Source organism: Embiotoca jacksoni, unplaced genomic scaffold (assembly GCF_022577435.1).
Source record: "Embiotoca jacksoni isolate LCO1_2020_lvr unplaced genomic scaffold, fEmbJac1.0.p SCAF_12, whole genome shotgun sequence".
Taxonomy (NCBI): Eukaryota; Metazoa; Chordata; class Actinopteri; family Embiotocidae; genus Embiotoca; species Embiotoca jacksoni.
This window is the reverse complement of record NW_027185252.1, coordinates 18,990,126-19,003,611: the sequence shown is the minus strand read 5'-3', so window position 1 is coordinate 19,003,611 and position 13,486 is coordinate 18,990,126. Positions and strand designations below refer to the sequence as shown.

The 13,486-nt window shown below is 42.0% G+C and overlaps 1 protein-coding gene across 1 annotated transcript in view; it reads right to left on the bottom strand.

Annotated features, from left to right (window-relative positions):
• The window catches only part of thada (THADA armadillo repeat containing), a 111,531-nt gene that overhangs the window by 48,755 nt on the left and 49,290 nt on the right, over positions 1 to 13,486 (bottom strand). The window contains exon 29 of the mRNA XM_069145276.1: positions 4,219 to 4,387. Within this exon, the coding sequence (XP_069001377.1) occupies positions 4,219 to 4,387 (169 nt within the window). The remainder of the gene's footprint in view (positions 1 to 4,218; positions 4,388 to 13,486) is intronic.

Here is a 13,486-nt window from a genome sequence, read left to right as displayed (position 1 = left end):
TCACTGTTTTTGCGGAGTATTTTTTAGGTGTTGTATCTTACATGTAATATTGAACGTAGCTCTATTACCATTTATTACCAAGTACTGCATTGCAGACATTACAGGTGGTTGTCGTGCTGCTTTCATTTTTGATTTTTAAATATCTTCACACTGCACACATTTTAACTGCACAAATGCAACATGTACGCTGCAGCATTCTCCTAATTGTGCTCTCAACATTTGATATAAAACAAAGGATGAAGGCTAAATATCGCTTAATATAGCTGACGCAGATCAGTTCAAAACTGCCCTGATTGGCCCCAATATCAATTTTTGAGATCAACTTGGGACATCCCTTTAAAACAGGCCTTGAGACTAGCTCAAAGAAAATGGCTAAAAGGGTATACAACAGAATAAATTAATTAAGTGCTGTCCCTTTTCTCTTGTCTTCAGTTGAGAACAAATTGCTTAGCCCGAACAATAGAAAGACACTAAAAAGACGAGCTCAGATAAAGCTGTTATGTTAGTTTGAGCGTTGTTGTTTATTTCACTTCCAAAGGCTAAAACATACATATATACACATATATTTAGATTTTGGACTGCAGCGCCACTTCACGTTACATGTTGTGTACAGAAGAGTCACGTATGATCGTTTATAAATTGTCCATCAGTCTAATAATCTTTGCTTAATCTTTGAATGTTGACCATATTTCACACATCAAATCAAAAGCTGCACCTTATAAAATGCTGAAATGTGTGCATGTTCTCTACAGTTCACTTCACCTGCGTGTGTTCAAAGCTGCTGTCTAACAAAGTGACAAGAACACAGATAGTTGCATCACGTCACAGAAAGTGAAGATGAAACACGACAGCACAAAGAAGCTGCCTAGTCTTTCAACATCCATTATATAACGGTGTAAATCCCACAGGACAAGGCACAATATGATCCCAGGGTTTTGAATGGGGAGGAGAGTCAGAGGTGAAACAGATGTTAAAGAGCAGGAGAAGGAGGACACGGGGAAAAGAGACCCAAAGAGACATTTTTAGAAAGGAGACACGGGAAGCAGAGACACGCAGAAACAGATGAAGATGGACCAGAAGACATCTGGGGAAGCTACACACGTGGCGGCCATGACAGGAAAGCAAACTAAACACCACTCTCCTCCTGAAATCTCCTCTGAGCCTTTAAAACCAGAGCCACCCCCCCCCCCCCCCCCCTTCCATGCCTTCATCCCACAGCAGACCTCCCTGCAGTCCAGACCGCGATCGGACCAGAAGTGTTCTGAAGAAAAACGCTGCAGTTTTCATTCTTTGTCTTGACCCCCTGAGGCCCCTGGGTTTCTACCGCTCCACACCCACCGGCTCCCTCGCCGAACCCCATCAGCGGCGTTGAGTAAAAGGCTTTGGGGAAACTCCCTCCACTCTTCTCCTCCGCGTGTGTTGATATTACCGGCAGACTGTTTGGTTGTGTTTGTCAGAGTGTGATGACAGAACTAAACACTGGTATTTACCCTGTGATAACCGCCTTGTCTGGACAGGCTCTGTGTGGACACTGAGTGTGTGGGGCTGACAGAGTGTGTGTGTGTGTGTGTGTGTGTGTGTGTGTGTGTGTGTGTGTGTGTGTGTGTGTGTGTGTGTGTGTGTTGAGGTGTGATGTACCGTATCTATAACCCCTCTGTATCCACACACACATTATGCTAACAGCTTTGCTAATTTAAGTCAATATTTCTTCTTCCTCGTTGAGTGAAAACACAAACCACAAATCAAGTTGTTTCATGTTTTAAAGAATTATAAGCACATTTTTGTACTGACAAAATTCAAACCTTAATTACTTACAATCGTATCATCTTTTAGCAGTGATAGATGAGTATCAATGTAGAGTGTGATGCCATGCAAAGATGTTTATATGTGGACATAGGTGAGGTGCCTCTACAGAACACCGGAAGGCCGATAGGGAATCTTTTTTGTCTCCAAGTGATGAAATAAATTGTTCGCCGTTCTCTTGATGTGGTTGAAATTCATTTACATTCTTTAAGTGCTTGAAGGTCCGATCATCTCTAAAGTCATGGAAGAGAGCCAACAAAAACAAACTGAATGGTCAAAGTTGTCATATTGACATCTAAGGTGGATTGATTGGTTCGCAACATCAACTCGAAGCCACGTTTCGATCCGCTACCGTTTGCCCTGTTAAAGTTTTCTTGGATTACAAATTAATACCAAGCAGTAACTAACAGTGACATCACCCATTTTGGCCGGCACCATCTTGCTAGTTCAGAGCGGTTATTTGGACAAGCTGGGTGGGAGCGAGCGGTGGATCTGACTGGATCTGATTAGGAACCCGGCAATACTACGTCCCGCCCACTGATAGTCGTAAAATGACTGCACTTCAGTCCTGTCAATCAAATGCCCCCAAAAACACGGCTTTTTGAAGCATATTTCGAATTAATGACGGGAATATTTTCAGATGGACCGCCTGAAAACTAATAAGGAGTAACTTCAGGGAATGACACTCAAACTTAAATTGACTTGACTTAAGGCACTTCCGCATCGGCCTAATGTTTCAGACCCAGAAGCTACGTCCACTTTTATATACAGCCTATGGTCAATACAAACTCTAGCGTTTCAGTTGACAGAAAACCTTTCTTTTTTTAACAAGGCTGTTATTGTGAAATATTTGCAGGAACGTGTTGTGACTAAAATTGATAATCGTAATCCAGATAAAACATTGGAAATAGCAAGTTTATATTGTAAATGTTGTTAAATTAAAAAGATTAAAATATACACTATTGACTACTGTATGAGAACTCGCCAACACCGTGGTTACACAACCTCAGAAACAAGCTACAACTTAACCTTGCATGCTTATCATAGCAGGATTTATTGCTGGCCAGATGTATTGAATTGCACTATTTTAAGAAATGGCAGGTGGAGAGTGTGTCCGTATGTAACACAGGGACCAGACTATGACAACCAGTCTCAAAATGATCAGGTCTGACAGACATGTAATGTTGGCAACAAAATTAGGCAGTAAAACTGTTGCGTGTGAAGAACAACAGACTGCAAGTGTCTTTGCATCCTCATTAACTTGTTTAAAAGCATGCATGGTTCATGAAACTGTAGTTCAGTCAGCCAGGTTATGTGGAAATGATTATTATGTATGTTACGGCCAGTAGCTTGTGTGTGTGTGTGTGTGTGTGTGTGCTCTTCTCTCCATGTACCTCCTCCTCTCAGCAAGGTGATTGGCTGCACCTGAATGTGATTACTCTTTAGGGGCAGAGCATAAAAGCCTGGAGGAGCATGCAATGGTTGCCAGTCGGCCATCTGACACTTGATGTGAGTGTTGTGGCAGCCCGAGAATCACTTTGCCAGTGATTGTGGACTGGAGTCGGTCAATTACTCCCTGTGGCTGGGAGGGAGTTCTTCTTTGTGTTTAGGTCTAGTTTGTAGCAGTAGTTGATCAGTTAACCCTTTTATTTGGTCAATCAGCTCTTTTGTTTAGTAATCCTACAGCTCGCCTATAAGTTAACTTAGTTGTTAATAAATGACTGAGTTTTACTTGCATGATTGGTTTTTTTTTTTATTTCCCTGGTTTTCTTTTTACCGTGTTGCTGCCCGCAACTCCTGGAGCCACCCCAGGGACCTAACACATTTCGGGGCTCGGCCGGGATTTGTACTCGGGACCTCTTGCATACAAAGTGAGAATCAAACTCGTAGACAATGTAAATGGAGAATATGTACAGCATTATGCTTTGGTATGTAAACTCTGACTTTGGAGCTCAGGTGAGCAGAGATTAGAGCCAGAGGAGGAGGAGTGTGTAGAGCTACAAAGTGTGCCACGCATCTTAAAAAGGCGATATTGTGATGAGCTCAGAATACATATCTGTTGAGAATGAAAGTTCATTTTTGACCTTTGAATGTAATTTTGGAAGAATTTTTGACGAATGGCAAACTCAATAGAGGCAGCTGGGAGCACCAGAATAACCTCATAGACCAGTTTGTTAGAGACATACAGAATATATTGAGTAGCTTCCTCCATATGATACATGCAAGCTTTGTGTGCGTCTGTGGATCTTTGTGTCGTTGAGTAAAACACTGACATTTCTATGATTCAGGTTTTCAATCCAAATAAACACTTCTCGTGGTTATTTAAACAATGTGTGATTACAGCCTCCCCACTGAGTGTTATGTATATGCAGTATGTGTGTATTGGTTTATGTTGCCGTTTGTGTGGGAGCAGACCTGCAGCAGAGTCCCGTGGATGTGGTTGTGCTGGATTTTGGGTCCCGGTTCTACGGGGAGCTCCTGCAGTAAAGACTGGACAGTGGACGGCACCTGGGTGACGAGCACGAAGGGGACGAGGGCCCGAGCCGCCATTTCCCTGGTCCGATACACGGCAGAGCGGCCGCATCTGTGGGACACACGCACGCACACAAACAGCATCAACACCAGTGTCATGGAAAGTTATTAAAAGAGTGGAACATGGACGGCTGCGTTGTTATGATAATCTTTCAGTCTTGCATTACGTAAAATACAATGTTTGAGTTCATGGAGGAAATTGTAAGTTTTCCCATTATAACAGGTCACGGGTTGTTATTATAACTGCTGAGCTTAATTAATTTTACAGCTGTGACTTTATGATGACAAATTATGTAATTACTGTGGTTAGTATTATCATCAATTATCAGGATTTTGTTTTCCAGCCAGATTATGTCATGGACAAATTCTCCAGCTAGGAATGATGACCCACGACTTATTTGATTTGGACAGTTGGCCGCTATTTTTAAGCATACGTTACGTAACATCTCCGGTTTTCCACCAGCCTCGCTCTTCTAAAGCGAAGGCAAAAGCTTGAAACTGCTCCCAGCACACCAGCAGATGACCGATAAACCTGAAATCAAATATTTTCTAACCGTTACGGGCCAGGAAGGAGTCGACTACATTTTGTTTTCGCCCACACGCAGATGTCTCCATCCCACGGTCATTTACAGTGTTCGCTGGTGATGGAGAATGTGGCCAGTCACCCTGAGTGCAGGCTAAAATTAACCTTGTTTACAAGCTGATAGTCTTTCCTTCTCCGGTGTCATAACACAGCCAGAGCTGACATGAGGGAAGGACACGACCAAGACCTGAATGAGATGAAAGGAGGAGGGGATGGAAGTGAACAGTCAGAGTCCCTGACATCGAAAGAAAAAGGGTTTCTCAGATTGCTTTTTTTTTTGTTGTGTTTACTAAAACGCCAGAAGTTCAATTCTTCAAAAAACACCTACATAAATAAATATAACATTAGCTTTCAAGTTTAACGTTTTGGTTAATGTGCTTTCATGCACTTTCATGTCTGTCCATAAACTATATGGCTACATCTAGCAGGTGGTTTAGCTTGTTGCATATTAAATGTAACAAAAAAATAATAATCAAAAAGCCTTTCTTGTCTCTTCTTGTAAAACAGAAAAATATTTTTGGTAGCTCATTCTGGGGTGGGTAGGATTTGATGCGACTAGTCAACGCTACATGCTACGTTACATCTAAAACCCAAACAATGTCCATTAGCTGGTGGGTAGCTCATATAGGGTGTCTAACTCTGTTCAACTACAAAATCACAGTTCATCAGCTGTCATGCAGACACTTTACACAGAGATGTGTCTTTTCACTCACAACCTTGGTAAAATCAAATTAACCAATCAACAACGTTTTTAATGTAGCTGTCAAATTGACAAGAATAAGCAAGAGCTGATATAATCTACGGATGGTAATGTTGGTCATTTTAGAGCATGATGTCACTTACATCTTCTCAACATTGATAATGAAATGTAACAAGGAGCCATAGAGGGTTTGATTATGAGAGTTGTTAGCGTTGCAGCTCTGTGAATCCACGTATTCTGCTGACTGTGGATCAGATCCGCCCAAAAACCCAACCCTAGACTTGGGCCTGTCGCTGGTCTGAATACGGCCGTGTCCAAAATGAACAGCAGAAGACAGCGAAAGGAACGCAAGTAAGCTCCATCTGTCCAAAACCACAAAACACCAGACCTCTTTTGTTCTCAGAAGCAGCGGTCCACTCAGCACCTCACCTCCCGAGGCGCTGCAGGGACAGAAGCTGAAATGCCACCAAACTATCGGTCGGTTCAAAAGAGCAAAAACATCCAGGAAGAAAACTGGTACTTTTTCAAATTTTTTTAAATGTCTGTCAGAAGAAGCCGAGGAGAAAAAAAGAAAGGAGACTTTAAAGGACAGAGTCCGGCATGTCTCTTGGAGTCGTTTCAGACATTTGTAGATACTACTGTAGATAACGCTTGTAGGGACTGGCCTTCAGGCTGCGTAGAGCACAGAGGGACACAGTTGAAGAATAAAGAATGCCTGAGAGACTTGGCTCAGGAGACAAAAGACTCTCACACATGTAGTGCTAAGTGAGGACACACTGAATATATACAGTGTGTGTGTGTATAGGCTGTTTATAGGGCCTGTCAGGTCATTAAAGAAAGCAGCCAAGGAAACAAACACGCTCGTCTCCGCTGTGGAAAATTCAGCAGGAGGCTCCAGAGAAACGCGAAACACCGATCCATCACTGCAACAGCAGCAGAGACGAGAAGGACGTCGTCTTCTAGGCTTCAGAATGAGCGAGATGTGTTAGTGGACACACACGTCAAGCTGTGTGAGAGTTTGTTGAGAATAAACAGAGTGTGAGGAGAGAAGAAAGTCGTTAGTCTCTCAAGGTGTATTTTTGTGATTTTTTTTTGCGATCAAAAATATTAGATCTTCAGTGGACTTACTCAGAAATTGTGGTGTAATAAAATTGATGTAGCTTTACAGAACAGAAAGTCTGTGACTAATATAGAATATGACTACATTAGCTGTCAAAATATGCTTTAAATAATGCTTTAGATACTGTTTAATTAACAATAATTCAACATATAGGCCGACTATATGCACAAAGATGAAGTGCAGTCTGACAATTTGACGTCTCCATCATATTTTTTTTTGCATACAGTAATATGTAATCACTTCCATTGATAACAAGCATTCAAGTAGAACATTTGAATGTGAAGACCACATTTCCCACAATCCCCATCGCTTCAGGTTTTTCTGCTTGTTCCAGTTTCCTCCGGAGTTTTATTTGGTGATGAGAAAACAGAAGCAGAGCCTTTCTGATTGTAAATGAGGAGCTATTTTTGTTAATAAAGCAGGTTTGAAAAGACTCACTTTGTGCCGTTAATACTTCAGCACAACTTCTGCTGCTGACATTTTTTTGCGGAAAAATCGCGGGAATGAAAAAAATTGCTTGAATTTGCGTTAATTATTGCGATCGTAACTGAGTTCTTAATCTTTAGATGATTTGAATATGAGACGAGGGACATAAAAGACAAGATGCTGGAAATCAGTTTGGACTGCAACTAGGGGAAGGTTGTTTGGAGCTACAGGTCAACTGTCAACAAATGCTTTCCCATCTGCTGTGAACAAGCCTCGCTGAGACACACACACACACACACACACACACACACACACACACACACACACACACACACACACACACACACACACACACACACACACAGTCAGACAACGATCCTGTATCAAACACAGACAACAGTTTGCATTCCTTAGCTCAACATGCCCTCACACGTGAATGTATGTGCACAAGCGTCTCGCACACACACAAACACACCTAATGACCAAAAATCCATGCCCAGTCCTCACCCTCCGCCCTCCACCCCCCACACCTCCCAGCTCCCCATTTGGGGCCCATATGTTAACTATCTGTGCTAATTTGTCCCATTGAAACTCTTTTGCAGAAGGAAATGACAGTTTGGAAGGGTATAATTTTAGAAACAGGGCCCTCCCCCGTGGGGTCGGTGGGCAGACTGTTGACTGGTGTGGACGGGGCTCATCTGGGCCTCATTTCACAGAGCTGGGAGAACAGTTTTCCTCCGCAGACACTGGAGTGTGTTGACTAAACAAGCCCAAGTATCAAAGTCAGTCACTGAGGAATGTACAGTAGGGAAATTATGAAGTGAAGCATCAACTCAATTAAAGTAATTTTACCCCATTCATTCATATGGACACGATGTAGCGGTCTGAAGACACTTTACAACCTCATGACATGTAACTGTTGTAGTCTGCTGTCAAACCAGTGTGCGCAGAAGGAGAAAATATGAATGCAGACCATGCACACCGACAGCTGTGTCTGCACATGACTGCTTAGGTCAGGCTGCTTGGAAAAAGTAGACATCGGACAATTGAAACATGAAACCCACACAGTGTTGAATTATGTCAAACTACATGTATTTGGTAGAAATGACAGATTTCTTTTAAAACAGCCCAAACAGAAACTTGGGTCCTACTGACTTTCCAGCTGTATGTGCTGATCTGGTAACTCTGAGGTTCTATTGAGAACATGACTTGTATCAAATAATCCACTTAAACGTAGTATTAACATTTAAATCAGCCTACTGCTTGCCAGTTGTCTGTTCACTCCAGAGATCAGTGATGAAACCCTGTCCATTATGTAATAAAGATTGTACAAATTCTACATTGAACATTTAAGTCCAGTTCAGACAAAAGATTTATTTTTAACGAGATGTTAAAGAAAATGCACAGAAGAGTCACAGCGGTGTAACTTGTCTGTCTCACTCAAGCCAGCTGATGTTGTCGCCTACGACTCAACTTGTCAACTCGCAAGTAGGAAGTTTAATGTTTAAGGCACGTCACCGCTTTCAACAGCCAACCAGCTCATAGCAGTCAGCTGATCACAGTTACAAACTGGCAGCTGATCAAAAGAGGAGTTTTGGATGGAAGAATTGAGAGGACATGTTAAGAATTCATTTTGGAGCCGTCTGTATGATCCAAGTGTTGGAAGCAACTCACTATCACTGTCCTCATTTAAGTTTCAAGATGCCATGAATTAGATCCAACAACAAAAAAAGGACTGAAAAGTTCAAATGTAAGTAAAGAAAGTCGTTGCTGTGGAGATGGTACATCATCTCGTTGAGTTGCTTTGGGACTTTGTGTATCAATGCACCCTCTGTTGGTATCAAGTTAAATAGCAGCACAGACCCACTGTGGTCTTTTGTCTCAAGATTCATTCACGTAAGGTTTGATTGATTTCTTGTTTTGTTTTCCTTTGAGGACGTCACCGGCCGGATTGAGATGGTCCCCAGGCTGGTTCCGGCCCTCGGGCTATTTTTTTGCCCATGTGTGGCTAATAGGTAGACAGCTAATGTAATGTAATCTAATCATGTCCACTGATGTTTGTTAGTGTCAGTTTGATGTATATCTGGGCCTTCAGATGAAGAAAAGGCTCATTACCACTCTTTTTTTGTTCCGCAGAGTGACATTTTAGTAAACAGTTATAAATGCACATCATATTTTCCAAGAGGGAAATTTGACAAGTTCAAATAACCAACAGCTTGAAACTCAAAAGATATTTAGTTAACAGTTAAGCTATCAAAACGGTTTGATTTCTGTTGAGAAATTCTGCATCAATTTTCAAACTAAAATTGTCAATAATTCAGAGGTCCCACACATATTCAACGCTTGACTGAAAGTAAAGGATGACAGTTTATCAGCAAAAAGTACTTAAAGTGCCAATAGCACAAGGACCTATGCAGACAGAGTGGTTCCAGTCAGTAATATATGATTGTAAATTAAAATACAGGATTATTGTTACTACTAGGCTCATGTGTGAGCAGCAGTTTGTATTGTAACTGGACCTGGCAAGGCGAAATTTGACTTATTTATTGATTGCTAGGTATTTAAATCTATACTGTTAAATATGGCAATATGACGGGGATCATTAGATGATTAGAGGTACACTCAGTTTAAAATAAATGCAATGAGGTAAGTTCACAAGTAAACTGTCCTAAAAAGTATTCTCTAATACTACTCTGCTACTTTCGATCAGTCTTACAAAAAAGCCGAACTTCTGTTGCCGCTGGCGAGCCCACAAGGTGCAGTATCAGTGTGAGTGATGAAAGTCTATTGTGGAACACGTCAGTAAACTATTTCTTTTTTGAGTCTGGCAGAGTTCAGCTGCTGATGGTAGGTGCAGCTTTCCCTCAGCATTTGTTCCCAATTCATCACCTTCCACAAGAAAAACGATAATAAACATGAATGACGTGGGGAGATGTACAGAATCTCAGCTGGGAAGGAGTTGGTACTGATCTCATCTGAAGTTTACGGGCATTACCGTGAACTTTCAAAAGAAATGAGATACGAGACGGTGAGGACGAGCGAGGCGGGGGGACGGGGGGAACGCTATCGGCAGATGTAAATCACATCCACAACACTCTGAAGCGGAGAGAGGACGCAGAAAGAGATAAGACTGGTAGAACTTAGCTATCAATTGTCATAATAAATAAATATCCTCCCCCCTCTTAGTCGTCATCATCATCCTTCTCTTCCGTCATTATCCGTGCAGGTGTGACGGAGGCAGCGGCCGGAATGTTAAGAATGCAGAGGGAGGATTGAAAGATAAAAATGCTACGTGGTGCAGCGGAGAGGGAGAAGCATTTATTATGATGCTCCGTCCTGTCAACAGATGAAGCTATGCAATATTTAATCCGCGGGTCGGATCATATGAAGAAAGGAAAGAAGCGGGGAGCGGGGGAACGAAGAAGAGGAGGAGGAGGAGGAGGAGGAGGGAGGGTGAGAGTCATCGACCTCATCAGACACGTCCGCACACGCCTGGGACAGATGGGCTGGGGGGGAGGAGGGGGAATGGTGGTGTGTGTGTGTAGAGAAACACGTCTGGAGCCAGAGAAGTCGGGGCCAGGCTATATTTAACGTCTCCAACATGTGGGCTTCATTTGGGTGGATGTGCGCGCTGCATACCTTCTCCAACAGCAACACACTCATCTAAAGCCCCGTTAACTGCACCCACAAGAGATGAGGGCTCTTAAAGGAGGTATAAAAAAAAAAAAAAAAAATGGCACTCAATAATTCACCTGTTAAACACAAAGTCTAGTAAATCAGTTAATTAACAAGGTGGAACTGATTTAAGAAGAATTCAATGTGCTCGTCGGGTTGCTTCGTTGGCACCTTTGCAGCTCCAAATGCTGAGTGCTCAGGTTTATGACCTTCACTTTCCATTTGTCACATTCTGACAAGAAGGTCTATGAAGTAACACGATGAATGTGTGTCGTCTCACTGAGAGTTGAGCTGTTTTGACAAACTGTCCAGTTTTAATTTTAAGGACTCTTAGCTTAAAACACTAAAAATACTGCTGCGTCGGATATCTGACTGTTTCTGTGGATTTTGCTTTTAACATCTATAAACTGTTACAGTAATAATGGGCTTCACTGCTCAGCAGAAGGCAAAGCTTTTCAATGTCAGCACAAAAATATCATCACTAACTAATTTCAGTCTGAACCAAACGGGGTGGACTGACCAACTGCACAGAGCCAAGCTAGTACCGGCATGAGAAACAGTCATTAGCAGTGTGGATGAGGCTGAATAGTTAAAGGTTGCTGTTCAACAATCTTCTGAATTCAGTCAGCTGTAATGGAGCTGCAAACAAACATCCTAACAACAACCAAATACCCAAATAACAAATAACAAAACCAATACTATATGAATGTATCACAGATATACATGATGCCCACACTCAAGTACTTATATCTAAACCGTCAGTCAAACATGTCGACATCAAGGTCAAAGCCTCACACACACACACACACACACGCACACCCACACACAGATTGAAGCTACATAAGGTGGAACTGAGGGATTTTATCTGACACTGATTTATTGCTGCGTAAACAAAACAAAAGTTACGCGTTTTAAAACTGAAAGCGTGTTTGTGAGGCTACGAAAAGTTTGAACATACGAGGAGCTTTTCATCGATACTCGATAAAACTGAACCAACTCGGTCGGTGCCATTATATTATCGAAGTTCGATAGCCAACCCTAACAGCAGATTAACTATACAAACCACCTACATTGACAGTAGAAAAACGTTCACACACCGTTATGCGTTCCTTCGTGTGAGGAAGATCACTTTATCTCCCTTTGACGCCTCCTTTGCCAACTTTTCCATCCACAAAACATCCCCAGCTGTGTTTGCTGGCATTCCAGTTCATGCCGGAAGCAACACCTCGAAAACGGAGCTTCAGTCTCTGCCGAGGGAGACGAGTGTTTTGCTTCTACTTTTTTGAAGGTGCTGTTGAAGCTTAAGGACTAAATGCGTTGGATTTTGATGCTAAAGGTTTATGGATGAGCAGCGCATCACATTTGTGTGTGCTGGTGTTACTTCATCTGTATTTGCAGGTGCAGCCGATGTAGATGAACATGTTCCAATAATATTTGTAGATTTCTCCCATCTCAGGAATGTGAAAAATGAAGGCTGTGACCAGAGTTTCTCACTCGCCTGGAAGGTCTTGCTCTGCAGCAAACATAGATTGGACTCGGATGAACTCCGTCACAATCTAAAACAACAATGGCGACGCGAGACAACACAAGCCGAGTTGCTCGGTGTGGAGAACAACTCGGAACAGACGGCTGTTTTGTCTTAGATGCAGACGAGAACAGAAATCTAAGTCATGTTCAAAGCCAAACATAAAAATATATTGTCAGGACTGCAGTGTATGAAAAATACAACACAGCAATGATGCAAGATGTACCTGTGCAAACAAAGCAAACAAAAAACAAAAAGCACACACACACAGTGGTGTTTAGACTGCGGGTGTTTTGTCTCAGTGTTTGTGACTTGTTCTGTAGTGAGAAGGAGCTGCAGTTCAGAGAAGCCTTATTTGAGAGGTTTATCATGGCTGAGAGAGCAGATGTGTGACCCTCTTGGATTTGATAGAGCATTCCCCTGGTTAGACGTTTTCTTTCTTTATATAAGCAGGCGAACTGACTGGAAACACTCAACGATTAGTGATGACGCAGAAAAGGAGCTGCTGATGGAGGGGAGCATCGCAGCCAATCACAGACTGCGGTTTGTACTGATGGAGAGTTAGCAGTTTGGTTCAAAGACACTTCCGCTATTGAATGAAGATTCAGATGCAGAGTAGTTCAGAGTTAGAAAAACTTGTTCCTACGCAAACATCACAAGACAGTGAAGACAGATGCACAGATAATGAAGATAAACCTTATGTATGTGACTTAACTAACATGTATGTATATACTGTGACAAGCTAATGCTAATGAATGTTTCTATCTGCTAGCTTCATAAAACAGTCCTTTCAGGAAATTGTGACTTAGCAATCGCAATAATTAATGCAAATATTTCCGGGAGCTTCCAATTTTGCAAAGTTCTGGCGCTTTTTCTGCAAAAAAAATTTCCAACTGAAACTCTGCTGAAAGTATTACTTTCAAAGTAGTCTTTCCAAGCAAAACTTGCTTCATTAACAAAAACAACTCCTCATTTACAGTCAGCACGGTTCTCCGACTTCTCTCATTAGCAAAAGAAACTCTTGCAAATCGGAAAAAGTGGAACAAGCAGAAATACTGGAAGTGGGAACTGTGGTCTTGTTATTAGAATGAGGAATGCTGTATGTTAAATTTGTTTTATAAA